Below are 15,691 nucleotides of genomic sequence, written 5' to 3' on the forward strand. Positions count from 1 at the left end.
ATATATATATATATATATATTTGTGTTTAATATAGATAAAAAAAATATTTTATGCTAGTCGCTATTGTTAAACCTAATAGTATTTATGAAACTATATCTTAGTGGTTTATGTAGTTTTTTGTCGTTAATGAGTTTTTGTGAGAAAATAAACGGTACAAATCACCTAAAAAAAAGCTTAATGACTTTATTTCGATGTATCATTAACACAGTGCGCCTATACAACAGCGCCACCAGCAGCAACAGCAGCTAATTCTCTTTGTTCTAGACGTAGGCTTTCTCTGCTAATTCGTTACTATTCAAAGACCGTCCCTAATCGGCCCGACCGCGTACGGCCACTACACGCAGTGCCGACCTCGACGGAGAAAAGTTAAAAGTGGACGTTTGCTGGTTAATATGTGAGCGAGTGCGTGTGTGTGTTTCTTTGGTATTGTGGACAAAGGAGTGCGTTGACATTGAGACGCAATCTTGTCCGGACTATAAATTAGACACTGTCATAATCGAAGACATCATTGCATACGAACTCAGACCGTTGACCAGTCAATAACGAACGTTCGTTTTGGGGAACCGCATCGGGCCTTCAGTTTTCCTAGTGGTAAAAATACATCACTAAAAACAAAAAACAGAGTAGGATGGCGGCCGGTCTATTGCCGTTGCTGGCGATGGCGGTGTTGGGTTTTGCGTCGTACGCGGGTAAGTGATGCAGCTATATTTAAATTAAAGACCTTAGAAGCAAAAGTACATATTTAAACAAATCCGCCGAGATTAGAATTTATTGCGTAATCGTGGATTTGGTATTGCGATGAAATATTTGATTACAACTTGTAAATTTCAATCACTGGGGCTTGTCAATTGAAACAACTAGTTGTATTAAAAAATCTCTAAACCACAATCATTATTATACGACAGATTCTAATCTTTACATACTAGTACATTTTTTAGAAAATGCACTTTGACCCCTAATAACCTTCTAAGGTCTTCTCAACTGTTAGTTTACATTGAAACGAAGCTTAAGGAATTTCCTTATACCAATGTTTTATTTCCGGTACAGATTGCGCAAAAGTCGTTTGCTATTTCAGCAACTGGGCCATTTACCGACCCGGCATCGGCAGGTACACCATAGACGACATACCCGTGAAGGACTGCACTCACGTCATTTACGCGTTCGTCGGCTTGGACAACACCACTTGGGGAATAAGCATTATCGAACCCAAGGTAGGTGTACTAATTGTTAAGCCTAGTGGTGCTCAGCAACTGATTTATCGTAAAAATAGCTTAATATAGGTACTATTTACATTCACAAGCGTTACAAAAAACAATTAACCTAGTTAAATGTCAATTAGGTACATATATTATGTTACTAACAATTAAAAATTATAGGGATTAATCATTGCCCGGATCGTGTCGACGGGCAATCGGTTAATGCCCGATAGATCGCTTGCATATTATTAATTTGACCCGCAGACTGTGAACTGATAATATACTATTAGATCATTTAAAACTGATGCCCGGTGGGCCATTTCCCTCAATTTGTCGTTGATAATACGCAGGGACGACTATCCTAAAAGGATTAGGTATTGCTTGACCAATATAATATGGGTTAACCCCTCCGACCGGTAACTTTGTACGCTATTTTTAAACAAAATATTGTAAGGTACCATTGTCCAACCCTTTCGCTTTTGAAGGTAATAATTGAGCAATGCGTTTCTTATGGGATAGCCGCTACTGACGTGATTGACATGATATATCATTGATTTTATCAAATAAACTAACAAATTATTAAATAACACAGCTACGCGATGAACTTAAAAACGGTAGTTTTTATGTTAGACGAAATATTTCCTTTTTCCAGATAGATCTCGATCAAAACGGTTTCAAAAACTTCACGGGTCTTAGGCAACAGTATCCGGAGGTAAAGTTGATGGTGGCTCTCGGCGGGTGGGCAGAGGGAGGCAAGAAATATTCCACTATGGTGTCGTCACCCGACAAGAGGGCGACGTTCATTAACAGCGCAACAGGTCTGAAACGATACCGCGATTTGCTAATTCTAATTAGGGTATAAGTTATAACCGATTGTGTTTCCAACAGAATTTCTCAAAGAGTTTGATTTCGATGGACTCGACCTAGACTGGGAATATCCGGGTGCGGCCGATCGGGATGGATCCTATTCGGACCGCAACAATTTCTATTATTTCGTGCAAGAGCTGAAAGAAGAGTTCCAAAAACAAAACCGTACCTGGGAACTCACCATGGCCGTACCGTTGGCCAAGTTTCGGCTAATGGAAGGCTATTACGTTCCGGGGCTTTGCAGGCAAGCGATCGCTTAGGGCGTAAATTAAGCACACGATATACGTTTCGTATGTTTTATCACTTTTTTTCCTTTCGAATTTTTCAGTTTGGTCGACGCTATACACGTAATGGCTTACGATTTACGAGGTAACTGGGCTGGGTTCGCCGACGTCCACAGTCCGTTGTACAAACGACCTACGGACCAATATGCATATGAGAAGCTTAACGTGGCATGTATTTTATTTTTTCCACAATACACATTTTGTCTATAATATTATTTTTGTCGCACAGGCCGACGGTATGCAACTCTGGGTGGACCTGGGATGCCCCCCGAAGAAACTGGTGATGGGGGTACCGTTTTACGGTAGATCGTTTACTCTGAGCGCCAGCAACAACGATTACAAAATCGGCACGTACATCAACAAAGAAGCCGGAGGAGGCGAACCGGCCAACTACACGCAAGCGATTGGATTTTTGGCTTACTACGAACTTTGCGAATACCTGGTGGGCGAAAACAACGGGTGGACCGAAATGTGGGATTCGGTGGGAATGTGTCCTTACATGTACAAAGGTTGCAGAAAGATTGTTGACAGATTTTAATTTTTAAGCGAATCGGTGTTGTTAACACTTATCTAATTTTGTGTTCGGTTAGGCACTCAATGGATAGGCTACGATAACGTTAAGAGTTTAACGTTGAAAATGGAACACATCAAGAGCAAAGGTTATGGCGGTGCGATGACTTGGGCCGTTGACATGGACGATTTTCGTGGAATTTGCGGACCTAAGAATCCACTAATAAGAGTGCTGAAAGACGCCATGGAAACTTACACGACACCCGACTTAAAATTCACTACTACGCCGACAGTAAGTGTTAAAAAAACCGCCAGACGTTAAAACTTTATACGTTTTTTTTGTTTTCTCATTAGCCCGATTGGCTTATACCCCCCGAGAAAAGCACTTCAAAAAAGAAATATACGACTCCCCAAACAATTATTACCCCGTCGACGACCACGGTGAAAGAATCAAATGAAGTTGAAATACAAATACCGGTAGACGAGCAGCAAATATCGGGATGTAGACAAGGCGATTTTTTGCCACACAGCTATTGTAATAAGGTATACGCATTAACTATTAAAATATAAGAAGTGAGGTATCTTTGTGCGCATTTTAGCAGCTGTGTAGCCGCATACGACATAGAGGTCAAGATACGTCACTGATTATTATATAGTATTATAATCTGGTTTATAAGTTATTACCTGGATATCTTGGGTTAAAAAAAAATATCGAAGGGAGCTATATTTTTTGTTGCTTTAACATTAGCTGTTGCGATTGCGTTTAATTATTAAACGTTGTGGCAAAATAATAGGATTATCGTGATTTCCATTATTTTTAATCCAGAAAACGGTCGTCAAAATATATAAATCACGTTATAAAGTTATAGGAAATTTAGTTGAAATACAATTTCATATCTTATTGTCTTTTTTCAGTACTCCAGGTGTAATCATGGAAAACTCACAACGTTCACCTGTCAACCTGGCACTGTATGGAATAAAAAACAAATGGTTTGCGATTGGCCCTACCGAACTGCTTTATCAGACTGTATTAACGTGTAATTATTAATGCTTAAAATTTTTATATTATTTAATAATCCTTATAGTTTTAAGTAACGCATAAGAAATAATATTAGGATGTTTTGTAACAATGAATATATAAATTAGAAAAATTCAAATTGAAGACATAAAGTTTGATTTTTAAATACTATTCCTATACCATATGTTATGTACTTCAATAATCGACTTCAATTACAATACATAAAACACTAGTTTTATCATAAAACTAGTGCTGTACAAAACTTTTATGTATAAAAAATGTAACATGCTTATGCATTTTATAAGGCATTAAAAATGTATAAGTTATTTAAATACTAAGATTTTAGCCTAATAGATTAATTAGGTAAGGTTTTTACGACGCTTCTTACAAAAACTAGCACTTAGCGCATTTCAGTTAGCTACAAAAAAGAAAAAAAAATTGAAATGAATCTACGAAGTGTACCTAATATATTGTAATAACAATAACATAACATTGAACTGATTTTCGTGACAGTTCTAAAACGTTTTCTTTTATAGAAAAGTCAACGCGTTGTTCTTCTTTAACTAATAATTAATAAAGCAATAAAACTATTGTTAAATAATAAATATATGTGTTTACCATGTATAAATATATTGTGTTTTATATTGTCATTACATGTAATAGTAATTTTTGCACGAAACGGTAAAATTTTGAAGAGAATTCATAATTATAAATATTGAAAAATATATATATATTTTGAGTGTTTTTACTGGTTTGTTTAGTTAATTATTGTATTATCTAGCTTAAGTTAGTTTTATTAAGAATATTTAGCTTGCAAATTATCAAAACACTTGACATTTGCTTTTAGTACCAGAAAAACAGTAATCTAGCTTAAGATATATTGCTGTTTTTTTGGTAGCTGAAAGTAAATATCCATTGTTTTTATAATATGCAAGCTAAATATTCATTCTTGTTATTCCTCTTATTTTATTCCACCTAAATCTGCTATATACAATTGCTAATTTTTTATTTTATTCAATTTTAGTTATAAATAAATAATAGTTGAAAATATATATATATATATGGATGGGCAACATGTATTTTATATTATAGTTCTACAAAACATATGTAAACAATTTTTTTGTTAGCCATACTTGTTTTTGTTTTAGGTATACTCTATGGAAAAAATTTATAAGAGTATAAGCGACTTGCGATCGCACTACATTTAATATAATAATTAAGTTATGTAATTGATAAAATAATTTTGATGTTAGGTATGATAAATGATGAATGATGAATGATTTCATTCGTAGTTTTGTGAGACAGTAGTAAAAATATTATCGAGCTTGTATATACCTATTGGCTTGTACTAAATTTACAGGCTAAGTAGATTAATAATGTAATGGTTTAATTTATAACGATATCACTTGTGGTGTTTCAAAAAATGATTTACATGATAAAATATATATGTCGAGGGAAATTTAACTGCGGGACATTTACATTAAGAGGAAACCGTAAGGTATTTAAACATGTGTTATTCGCTACAACACTGCATATGCATTTCCTGTAGTTTTCTAGTCAAACGTTTTAACCGGCTATTCGTACCCATTCGCTATTCAGTAACGATCAACGATGTTGGCTCCAGCGTTGTCAATTCTTATTCTATTCCTTTCTTCAGTCTGTGGGACTGGCCTAGAGTCTATCCCCTTTAGGTTTTACGAAGAGCTCGGCAATGGAAACGGCACGTCCGTGCAATGTGGCAACGACGTCAAATCCTTATTAGATGGATTGAAAAATCTGGACAGATGGGCTTTAGAAAGTGAGTTTTACAATATAAGTAAACATATCAGTAGATTGTGGTACTTAAAAATAATATGTATTACGTTTCAGTGGCCGATTCGACAGCGAAAATACCATCAGGAATACTGAGGGGAAACCTTAACCAGTTCGGAGACTTTGACGAGTGTTTAGGTGTCAACGGCAATAATTTAATCGGGCAATACTGTCTGGTTGCCATTCAACTGAAACAGAATCCATTCGATAACGATATTCACGCTTATCATCAAGTGAAAAACAATTTGACCGATGTGTGTTTTGAAAAATATCATTAAATCTTCGTCGTTATTTTTTACGTTGTTTGGATTTTTTTTTTTAAGCTTGGCCACCGTTTACCGAAATTCTCTACAATCTATTGGGGCGTATGCGTGCCGTCTTCTTGCAAACCCAGCGACATCGCCTCTGCGGTGGAAGCAGCAACTTTTGGAGTGCATGATTTGGAAGTGCTCGTCGAAAATGACATGTGCCGGGTGAAGCGAACAGAATCCAAACCGTCGAATCAATTCGATTGGGTGAGATCCGTGCTGGCATTTCTCATCATGATATCGTTCATGGTGGGTCAAGGAGCGCTGACCTGTTCTGAAGAAATTGATCGTGAGTGAAATTTAAAACATTCAGTGGCGTAGTTTGGCTTTTTTTAGGAGGTAGAGGGAAGTTTTATTTTACATTTTGTAAATTTACCCCCCCCCCCCACTTTACACACACACACACACACAGCTACTGAAATCATATATGAAGCTGGAAGGGAGGGTAGTGCCTTTTTAGTTTTGAAACTAGAAGCCACCTTTATGCGTTTATGTATTTTTTAAACTAAATTGCGTTGTTAATAACATTTTTTAGCCGATTTGGAGCGAAGGGCTCATTTGGCATTGAGAATAGCGCGAGTCGTGAGGAACTCGTTTTCACCTCTTAAAAACTTGAGAGCTCTCATTACTCCTCCGTCCAAGAATAGTTTCAAGAGCTTAGATGGCGTCAGAGCTCTCAACATGATAGCCCTGCTAATTTGCCATATGTTTATGGCTAAAATGTTTTTGCCTTATCTGAACAAAACTGAAATGTCCAAGGTATATATGCTGGGAAAGAATGTAAAGAAAAAAAACCATTAATTACAGATTAATTTATAATAATAATAACTTACAGAACATGTCGAAACCTTGGTTAATCATTGGCAGGATAGCCTATCTTTACACCGACTCCTTTTTAATTATAAGTGGCTTATTGGCGGCTAATACTCTATGTCGGTCGTCTCCAATAAAGAGTATTATTTCGCGTTATGTGCGGTTAGTATTTAATTTTTTAACAGTTTTTTTTTTCAATCAAACATATTACATATATATGTATAATCGGTATTTTTAACTAAAATGAAGTATATTAAACCCGCAATTAACAATTGATTTTAGACTGACTGCAACTTTAGGAATTGTAATGCTGATTTGCTCAAAATATTTACCAGACATGAATGACGGTCCTATGTGGAACATGGTCGTTACAAGGCATGCAGAATTGTGTTACAAAAGCTGGTGGAGGAATCTACTGTACATTCAAAATTGGTTTGGATTTGAAAATATGGTATTGTACAATCGCAGGGAGCAAAGGGTTTTTTTATAAGATGCACTTATTTTCATTTTCAGTGTCTGACGCACACTCATCAGTTGGCTATAGATTTTCAACTGTATCTGCTGGCAATCCCACTGGTGTACTTATTACGCAAAAGCAAAACTGTGGCTACGGCTATTATTGCAAGTTGTATGGCGCTGTCGACAATACTGCGTTACCAGGCTGTCAAAACCAACAACTTGGCCACGGTCGTATACTTTGGATCTAAGTATGTTCACAACGTGTTAGCCGCATCCGTTTGTTAATGTATCTTTTCTCTCATTAGCGTTTCACAATTGAACCGAACGTTCGACTTGACCTACACTTTGCCCACTCACCGCGCCACCGTATACTTGATGGGTTTGCTGGTCGGTTACTGGATGCATCAACGGGGCCGGCTTAATCTCAACAAAGTAAGAACTGAAATTAATCCTGTTTGTCTTCAAATATAATTTTACTCATGTTCGCGCGATGATCTAGTCGCAAGTGCGTACGGCGTGGCTGGTGGCAATCGCCTGTGGTATGTTGGCCGCTTTTGGGCCATACCGATTGACTGATAAGGATTACTTGTATAACTCAACGCACTTGGCTCTGTTTAACGCGGCCGCTCCGATACTGTGGTCCGTTTTCGTTCTATGGACAATTGTAGCGACTGATAACAAATCTGCCGGTAAGCACATCTATAAGTTGTTTGATGAATATAGAAAATATACAATGCATATATTTGTTTTAAGGTTGGTTCGGTGCTCTACTCTGTTGGAGACCGTTCGTGACGTTATCAAAAATTTCCTACGCTGTCTACTTGATTCAATATCCGGTGTTCTTTTATTTTGTCGGTTCTGCGAGAGGTGCTTCGTTGAACAGCATCACAGCGATGGTAAGCCTTGAATATAATATTTTTTTGGATCATAGACGCAGTGGTGTGTCTTGGACTTTTATGCCCAAATCGAATTAAATATGTTTCAGTTTTTTAATTTTTTATCATCCAACCAGCTACATTAGAAATATTTAATATTATGCCGCTAAAAAACAATGAAAAATGTTTAATATTTAAAGATTTTTTGAAATCTTAAGAGGACTTTATACCTCAAATTTAATAAGGAGTTCCGTAAAGTCAATTTTTCGACAAATTAGAAATATTATGATGGTATTAGTCAAGTACTACTAACTTAAAACTATTGTATACATTTTTTTCCAAACTTATAAGTTATAACCATCTGAGCCCCGATTAAAGGAAGTATAGTCGCAACAAAACCTACATTTTAGATGGTGTTAAAATTATGCATACCTGACTAAGCATAATTCTTATCTTCAAACCATTAGTTAAAAAATATTAAAAAACAAATGTTAACAGAGTATGTACATTATTAAAATTTTATATTTGAGGGGTGCTAAAATCCCTCTAGCACCTCCCCCCCAGTTGCGCCTATGTATAGATGTGAAACGTGAAAATAATGTTTCAATCTGATGAGTCTGTTAAGTCTTTATAAAATAAAATAAATTGTATTTACAAGGAATAACATTTACCTTTATAAATCACATTGGTAATAAACTAATAAACTCTTCCGAGTTTTAATAGGGCAAATCTATACAACTATTACTCTTAAGAGCAAGTCTGAAAACTATGCATATAAAATAATATATTCCTCGATTATAAGCTGAAAATTAACCGCAAATATTTTTGTCCTTGATTATATACTTGATATTTACTTATTCTATATTAAATTTACGCTTGTCTATTTTGTTTCTAGTTCGACGTGGGACAGATGCTGTTGGTGGGAGCTTTATCTGTTGTGTTAACGTTAGCGGTGGACATGCCGTTTCAAAAAATTGGTAAATACGTGTCGGACGGACATTACGAAAAAATCAAATTGTACTGATAGTAATTTATTACTGATAGTTATTTACGACCATTTAATTTATTATTGTAATTCAAATACCATATTCATGCATAAACAGTTATTTAAGTCAACGGGTGGTTTTGTTGAATTGATTAAAGAATTCCTCCGACGCTTGACCCTTGTACAACACGTTGTTAAAGTATTCCTGTTCTTTTTTCTTTTCGTTTGCTAGCCTAAGATTGAAGTCGGTAATTTCTTGTTCCAACGTCCTGGAAAACACAATAACACGGACAGTTATTATTGGTTGGTGAATTGACTGAAAACGACAAGCGTGCATTACCATTTTTTTCTTTGCATTTCTCGATCACTGAGCGTACCGCATTTGGCCAACATGTTCAACAGTTCCGCCCAGTCTTTTTCACGTTTTTCAAACGCTTCTCTTTTGATCTGTAATTATGTGAAAAATTAATACATTATCTAATAGAGTCATTTGACAGTGTCAAATTGACACTACTAGTTTGAGATTATTTAAACCGAGTAATACTTTTAATTCATGTCTCTGCTTGGCTTGTTCTTCGTATATGGCTTGTTTCATGGCTGGAGTCAATCCTTTGTACAGGGACTTGCAAATCTTACCGGGTCCCAAGGCACTGTTAAATCCGAGTTCCGGGTTCTCTGTCAGGAAATCTCCCGTCATAGCGTTGTACACTTCGGCCATTTTGTCTTCGTTATTTTCTGTCTCGGCGATTCGTTTGTTCATCTCTTTCTCGGCAGCCTGTAAGTAGTTTGCACATGAATTTTAAATTTAATGCTTACCTACGATTTTTAACGTCTCACCAACGCTTGGTTGTATCGATAAGTAGCTTCCACCAATTTTTTTCTGCATTCGTTTTCTAGGCAAGCTAACGATTGTGCTCTCTGAGCCGTCATCTCTTCTATTTCTTGCCACGTTCTCTCGGCGTTTTTAGCCTCTTCGTCGGCTATTCTCTTTTCTCGTACTTGCATCTCTAACCAAACGCGTTGCTGTTGTATCTGTTCGTTCCTATATTCCTTAGAGTTACCCTCTTCACCTTCAAATCTTTATTAAACTAGCGTTAGCATATTATTACTTAGATTTTCAAAATAATTAAAAATATTTACCGTTGGCCAGAAGATACAGTCACCCTAGGGTCGTGGTCGTCAATCCGGCTCGGTTGTCCTTTCTTGAACTGCAAAGGATCATTCAAGTCGTACTCCCTTCGCGTTTCTGGAGCTTGGTGTTTTCTTCTATAGTCCAATATTTCTAAATCTATTTGTTTCTGTTTCTATAAAACAAAATATATATGAATAATATGACGACAAAATGCAAAAACCATTAACAGTAATGGCTCTTAATTATGCTTATGATACTTTTCTATTTTGTTCGTCGAGTCTAATCGAAGTCGCGCAATCTTGCAGTAACTTTTTAGAATACGCTTCTTCCTTAGCTTTTTCCTGTTCCCGCAACATTTTTTTTTCATGAACTTGTCGATCGAGAGCATCCTTGTCGATCTACAAGTACAAATGATAACTTAGTTCTTGAAATTAAAATTAAAAAAAATATTTAAAAACAATAGCCATAAATTATATAATTATTATTTATTTCTGGTAGATTAAATTAATACATAATATACAGATGGTATATTTTACACAATGTGTATGATAACATTTGTTTGTGGGTAGTCATAACCAGTTAAGTCTTATTTTAACAAAAATTAAGATTTTAGAAGTTTTAGATCAGATTATTTTTTAGCAGATAAATTAAACTGGATTCAACAAGGGCCGCGCCGGCGTAAGATGTAACCAACATAGACTAAAGTTAAATATTTTTAAAAATTACAATTGAAAAGGTACCTAAATTAGTTTGCCTAGGTTAAATTATTATCTAGCGCCAGTCCTGGATTAAACTGGTTATGAGTTATGAGCTACCGAATTATTTCCTGCTATTTTAGGCGCCAACTATAATATAAGTACTTACATGGCTGTACATAGTCATACGTGGTATGGTGGTAGGCGTTAATATCAGATATCGTACTAGTACATAATTTGATAGTCCATAAAAATTGTCAACAGCTTGTAGGTTGTTTGAGAAAATATTACAAAATAAAATACCTACTCCATTGATTAAACATGCTTAATTAATACTTACATTTCCCAATATTGCCAAGTAAAAAATACATATACCTTTGTTAGAAAAGTTAATAGTTATGACATAAATTTTGGGTTCTAAATAAATAAAGTTATTTGATAAAATAAAATGTTTTATAATACTATGAGTACTTAGCCCCTAAATTGATATTACAACTTTTCTAACATAAATGTTTTATTTTAAACTTAATTTTAAAAGTGTTTTCGTTGGGATATCACTTATATTTCATTTAACGTAATAGTTCTTGTTTTCTTTATAACACGTTAAATTTGTATACTCTTGGATGATTTCGATTTTTTTTTCAGTGTTTTTGTTTTAACTTTATCTTCTGAATTGCTGTCTTTGTACTGGTTAGTACTTACGACGTTTGTATATATTTTTTTATAAATCATGAAAACCAAATGTATATGATTTATCAAATCATGAAAATACATTGTAATTGCTCTATTAGTTTAACCTACAGAGTTGTTGATAGAAATTATTGATAAATTGTAAGAGATGAGAGTATAGTTTGGATGGTTCCTGTAATACACTCGGTCGCCGCGCATGCTATTTTTTTACTTAGCTCTGCGCCACGACCGTGGATCAAATAAAACAGCGTACAAAAAATGTTTAATTATGATGTTATTGACTTACACCAATAGTTCTTGATGCAGGGTTAAATATTCTTTTCTTGCGTTCTTCGTCGAAAAGCCTGGACTTGATTTGTCTGGCTACTTCGGCGTGATCTTTAGGCAACGGTTTTGCGAAATTCAACATGTTATCTAGTTATGGTTTATCTTTATATAAGACAGTGGTTTACTGTTAAACAATCAGAAACGAATTAAAAAAGAAAAATTATGTATGTTTCTGCAGCTTAAACCCTGTATCGAACAAATACAAAGCTATATGATATGCTCGTAGCCTTGGAAACGGTAAACATACCGAAAAACAATTATCTTTATTCAAAATATTATAATTCATAATGACGTATCTGATATTATACTGTGATAAAACAAATGGAGAATTCGTTGATCACACTGAAACTACAACAACATAAAAAAAAAGTGGATACCCCAATGCGAGTTCATCAATGACTTCAAATTCCAAGCTTATCAATTTATACAAAACATCAGTCGTAATTAGCTAACATAATTTAGTCTGTAATATACATAATTACTATGTGCTGCGCATTACACAGAATATAGATACGTAGATTGTGTCAAAGTTGTTTGTTGTACAGCTCTTCTTTGCTGACCTGAATGTATTACCTAAGTAAACTATTAAGTTGCATGTTTTCATTGGAATTCAACAGATTCCAGTAAATTTTCAAGAAACTACAAATCCATTTTAAAGTTCAACATAGTTCCTAATAGTCGAAACATTCTTCTAAGGATATAATTTGTTTACATTATAAAATATAAATTAGCCTATTTTAGGCTAACACACTTTTTCAATAAGTTAGCAAACTTAACATTAAAGAATGCAAAAATAATAAGAAAAAATATTTTTTTTAGTAATGTTTGTAGTTTTAATTGTATCAAACTGTGGTTATTATTTTGCCATTTTAAACAAATAATTCCTAACATTTTTCGAAAATTCTAGTATTATAAAGAATATCATACTAGTTATGTGACAAATATATAAATCATCGTGTTAAACACATAAATATAATAGACATTACCGAATTAACGTGAGAATTTATAACTTATAAATAAATTTGAAAATTTTGAACATAAAAAAACTGAGCAATTTTATGGAATCAGTACATGAGAAATCAATATTTCAGGGTACGGTGAAAATTAGTAAAACACAAATGTTGTTTTATAATTTATAACTAAATGTTACACAGTATTTCCTAAGTATGGTGTAATATTTTTGGTCAATTATTCTGTTTAACATTCGTTCATGTTTTGAACGAAACCTTGGTTTAGAAATGTGCAACAGTAACCCAGCCTAATATTATAACTGTTTACTAATATTTAAGACAACAAAATATAGTTTGCTACATCTTTTATGTATTTAAGTGTTTATTAATATACAAATTTTATATTAATTATAAACGAGAACTATAAATTATTATATCTTTTTTCTAAGGTTTAAGTTGAAAATAGTTAAAAAAAAGAAGTGGTTACATTATTCCTATCACTTTTTTAATTTCTAAAACATTATTGTGTAAAATGTATTGAGAGAAATAAACAAATTCAATATTACAATAATTATTTACTACTAATATAATAATTATTAAGTGTGTAAATACATATGTAGTCACCACTGTGGTGTACCCACGGAATTTTTATTTTATTTTTTAATTGTATAATAAGCGAGAAAATAGTTGTATTTTTGGAAATAATAAAATTATCATAATGTTATGTATCAGTATGCTAATAATTTCCTGGTCAAAAAGAAGCAGGTACATGTCTAAATTTGCGTTTGTTTTATAAATGTAAAACGTTGCAAATTAGTTGTTTTAGTTTTTATTAATTCAAGGATTCCATTTTTTACACATTTCGTGATACGTGTTTTTTTTTATAGTTTCTATGATGACGTTCATTGATTTGTCTACTATGACGTCATTAAAGGTTCACCACGAAACCTGATCTGTTCTTCCTGTGGCCTCTCCTACGTTTATAGTTGACAATTCCTTAATAAGTAAGACCCGTCTAATCCTGTTTCGGAGACCATTGACTTTAAGTCTTTAGATATACTATTAACGTGCGTACGGGTTTGCATTGACGCTTAAATCTATATTTTAGAAGGTAGGTTCGCTATAATGTTAAATAATAATAATAAATAATATATAAAGCCGCTACCGCCTACCAATACTTGGGAATTAATGTTGTATCTATTTACAAGGCGAGAAGGTTTAGTAAACAATTAATAATTAATAATTTCTTATAAACAAGTAAGTAGCAATTAAATCTTTCGGTAGAATTAAAGTTTTTAAGCAGCGGTTACGCTTACCTAGTTACGGTTAAAAAAATGCAATAAATAATATATATATAACGGAAATAGTAATTGTAAGCTGAAAATGCAACCTATATTATGGTTGTTTTTGTACACATTTTGCGTGAACGGTATTGTCTAATAAAATAACTGATAAGTAGTACATAAACGCATTACGCAGTTATGTAACTAAAAATAAATTTAGTCTAACGAACTCATAATTGTATTTAATTATACATAGTAATGTTTAGGCAGTATGCTTTGAATAAAAGGTTCACCGCCGAGCTGTAATGTGTTATATACTTTGAGTTTTGAAATGTAGTTATGTAGGGATAAACTATAAGTACCGAGTACGTATGACGCATCAAGTATTTAATATACTTTTTACAAAATGTATTCGATATTTTTTTTAATTTCAGTCAATATTAAATACTATTTATTTTTTCCTTACAAATTACTAATTATGATTATGGTTATGTATAGACGGTGCTATTAACGTGATAAATGCTGTCATTGGGTAGTTGAATTCCATTAAAAAATTAATTAATTAAAATAATTAAATTTTAATTAGAAAATTGTTGATGTATTTTTAATGACTTAAGAAATCAAATGACATAGTCTTGTCGCTCTATTTTACATTTTCAAACAATATAAAATTAATTTTTACATGCTTTTCTTTAACTCACACGTACGTACAAACGTACTTGTACGGGTATTTTTAAAATCTTGCAAAATTAATTTAACCACTTCGCGATGTCGCAGAAGGCTGAAACTTGGCACAGACGCTCATCTTGGATGACAATATAATATCCTATAACAATATTGGGGACTTGGACATCCAGGTCGCCAGGCTGTACACAGGGCCATATGTGGGGGGTCTTTTCACTAAAATTTCATGTTTTTTCGAATCTTCCAAAATTAATTTAACCCACTTACCGATATCGTAAAGGCTGAAATTTAACCCAGGTACTCATTTTAGATGACAATACAATTTTCCGTCAAAATATTGGGACCGGACATCCTAACCGGGGGGGGGGGGGGTCAAATATGGGGATCAATTCACTAAAATGTCATGTTTTTTCGTATCTTCCAAAATTAATTTAATAATCTATTCACAATTATTAAGTACCTTTAATAGGACTAAAAAGGAAAAAATTAAATTAATTAATTTAAAAAAACTTTTTTAAAAACATGGTTTTCCAAAAAATAGTAAAAAAGTGAACTTAAAAGTAAAAAATAATTTTACTACAAGAACAATTTACCAATCAATTGTAGCACATTTTTTTTTTCATTACTGTGAAAACAACCGAAAATTACCTACAATTTTAAATTAATGTTAAACATCTTTAATTGTTGACTAGGTAAAAAGAAAAGCGTGGGCCCTATTCAACAAAGTCCAAATTCATTGAGTTAAGTTTTATGAAAAATATGTGTCACACACTAAAATTGAAACAAATTTAAATTACAAAAA

At 33.5% G+C, this 15,691-nt stretch overlaps 3 protein-coding genes across 3 annotated transcripts; 2 read left to right on the forward strand and 1 right to left on the reverse strand.

Annotated features, from left to right (window-relative positions):
- The first annotated feature begins 83 nt into the window (after nucleotides 1-83).
- LOC126841714 (endochitinase) lies at nucleotides 84-4,459 on the forward strand. Its single transcript, XM_050578314.1, has 9 exons — nucleotides 84-690; nucleotides 1,049-1,212; nucleotides 1,850-2,015; nucleotides 2,086-2,308; nucleotides 2,393-2,516; nucleotides 2,578-2,857; nucleotides 2,939-3,150; nucleotides 3,213-3,401; nucleotides 3,774-4,459. Exons 1-9 carry the CDS (start codon nucleotides 630-632, stop codon nucleotides 3,897-3,899), a joined length of 1,545 nt encoding a protein of 514 aa, XP_050434271.1. The 5' UTR covers nucleotides 84-629; the 3' UTR covers nucleotides 3,900-4,459.
- A 942-nt stretch (nucleotides 4,460-5,401) lies between these two features.
- Nucleotides 5,402-9,259, forward strand: LOC126841940 (nose resistant to fluoxetine protein 6-like). Its single transcript, XM_050578758.1, has 11 exons — nucleotides 5,402-5,674; nucleotides 5,746-5,942; nucleotides 6,012-6,285; nucleotides 6,532-6,755; nucleotides 6,832-6,971; nucleotides 7,092-7,260; nucleotides 7,323-7,516; nucleotides 7,574-7,700; nucleotides 7,768-7,957; nucleotides 8,022-8,164; nucleotides 9,039-9,259. The coding sequence occupies exons 1-11, from the start codon at nucleotides 5,488-5,490 to the stop codon at nucleotides 9,165-9,167; spliced, it is 1,974 nt and encodes a 657-aa protein (XP_050434715.1). The 5' UTR covers nucleotides 5,402-5,487; the 3' UTR covers nucleotides 9,168-9,259.
- LOC126841941 (RIB43A-like with coiled-coils protein 2) lies at nucleotides 9,210-12,085 on the reverse strand. Its single transcript, XM_050578760.1, has 7 exons — nucleotides 11,932-12,085; nucleotides 10,518-10,658; nucleotides 10,269-10,432; nucleotides 9,966-10,206; nucleotides 9,673-9,903; nucleotides 9,469-9,575; nucleotides 9,210-9,397 (listed from the first exon to the last, which is right to left on the reverse strand). The coding sequence occupies exons 1-7, from the start codon at nucleotides 12,052-12,054 to the stop codon at nucleotides 9,256-9,258; spliced, it is 1,149 nt and encodes a 382-aa protein (XP_050434717.1). The 5' UTR covers nucleotides 12,055-12,085; the 3' UTR covers nucleotides 9,210-9,255.
- Nucleotides 12,086-15,691: the final 3,606 nt, after the last annotated feature.

The sequence above is a fragment of the Adelges cooleyi genome, unplaced genomic scaffold (genome assembly GCF_023614345.1).
Source record: "Adelges cooleyi isolate 19-005CV unplaced genomic scaffold, UGA_ACOO_1.1 ACOO_flye_CR_arks_rails_tigmint_CR_PRNA_41, whole genome shotgun sequence".
NCBI lineage: Eukaryota > Metazoa > Arthropoda > Insecta > Hemiptera > Adelgidae > Adelges > Adelges cooleyi.

What these genes read in the sequence shown, in the direction of transcription:
- LOC126841714 (XM_050578314.1), top strand. Translation starts at nt 630, where the DNA reads ATGGCGGCCGGTCTATTGCCGTTGCTGGCGATGGCGGTGTTGGGTTTT. An exon ending in GGGTTTTGCGTCGTACGCGG is followed by an intron (nt 691 to 1,048) that starts GTAAGTGATGCA and finishes TTTCCGGTACAG; the next exon opens with ATTGCGCAAAAGTCGTTTGC. An exon ending in AATTCACTACTACGCCGACA is followed by an intron (nt 3,151 to 3,212) that starts GTAAGTGTTAAA and finishes TTTTCTCATTAG; the next exon opens with CCCGATTGGCTTATACCCCC.
- LOC126841940 (XM_050578758.1), top strand. Translation starts at nt 5,488, where the DNA reads ATGTTGGCTCCAGCGTTGTCAATTCTTATTCTATTCCTTTCTTCAGTC. An exon ending in GGACAGATGGGCTTTAGAAA is followed by an intron (nt 5,675 to 5,745) that starts GTGAGTTTTACA and finishes ATTACGTTTCAG; the next exon opens with TGGCCGATTCGACAGCGAAA. An exon ending in TGAAAAACAATTTGACCGAT is followed by an intron (nt 5,943 to 6,011) that starts GTGTGTTTTGAA and finishes TTTTTTTTTAAG; the next exon opens with CTTGGCCACCGTTTACCGAA.
- LOC126841941 (XM_050578760.1), bottom strand. Translation starts at nt 12,054, where the DNA reads ATGTTGAATTTCGCAAAACCGTTGCCTAAAGATCACGCCGAAGTAGCC. An exon ending in ATCGATACAACCAAGCGTTG is followed by an intron (nt 9,904 to 9,965) that starts GTGAGACGTTAA and finishes AACTACTTACAG; the next exon opens with GCTGCCGAGAAAGAGATGAA. An exon ending in AGCAGAGACATGAATTAAAA is followed by an intron (nt 9,576 to 9,672) that starts GTATTACTCGGT and finishes ACATAATTACAG; the next exon opens with ATCAAAAGAGAAGCGTTTGA.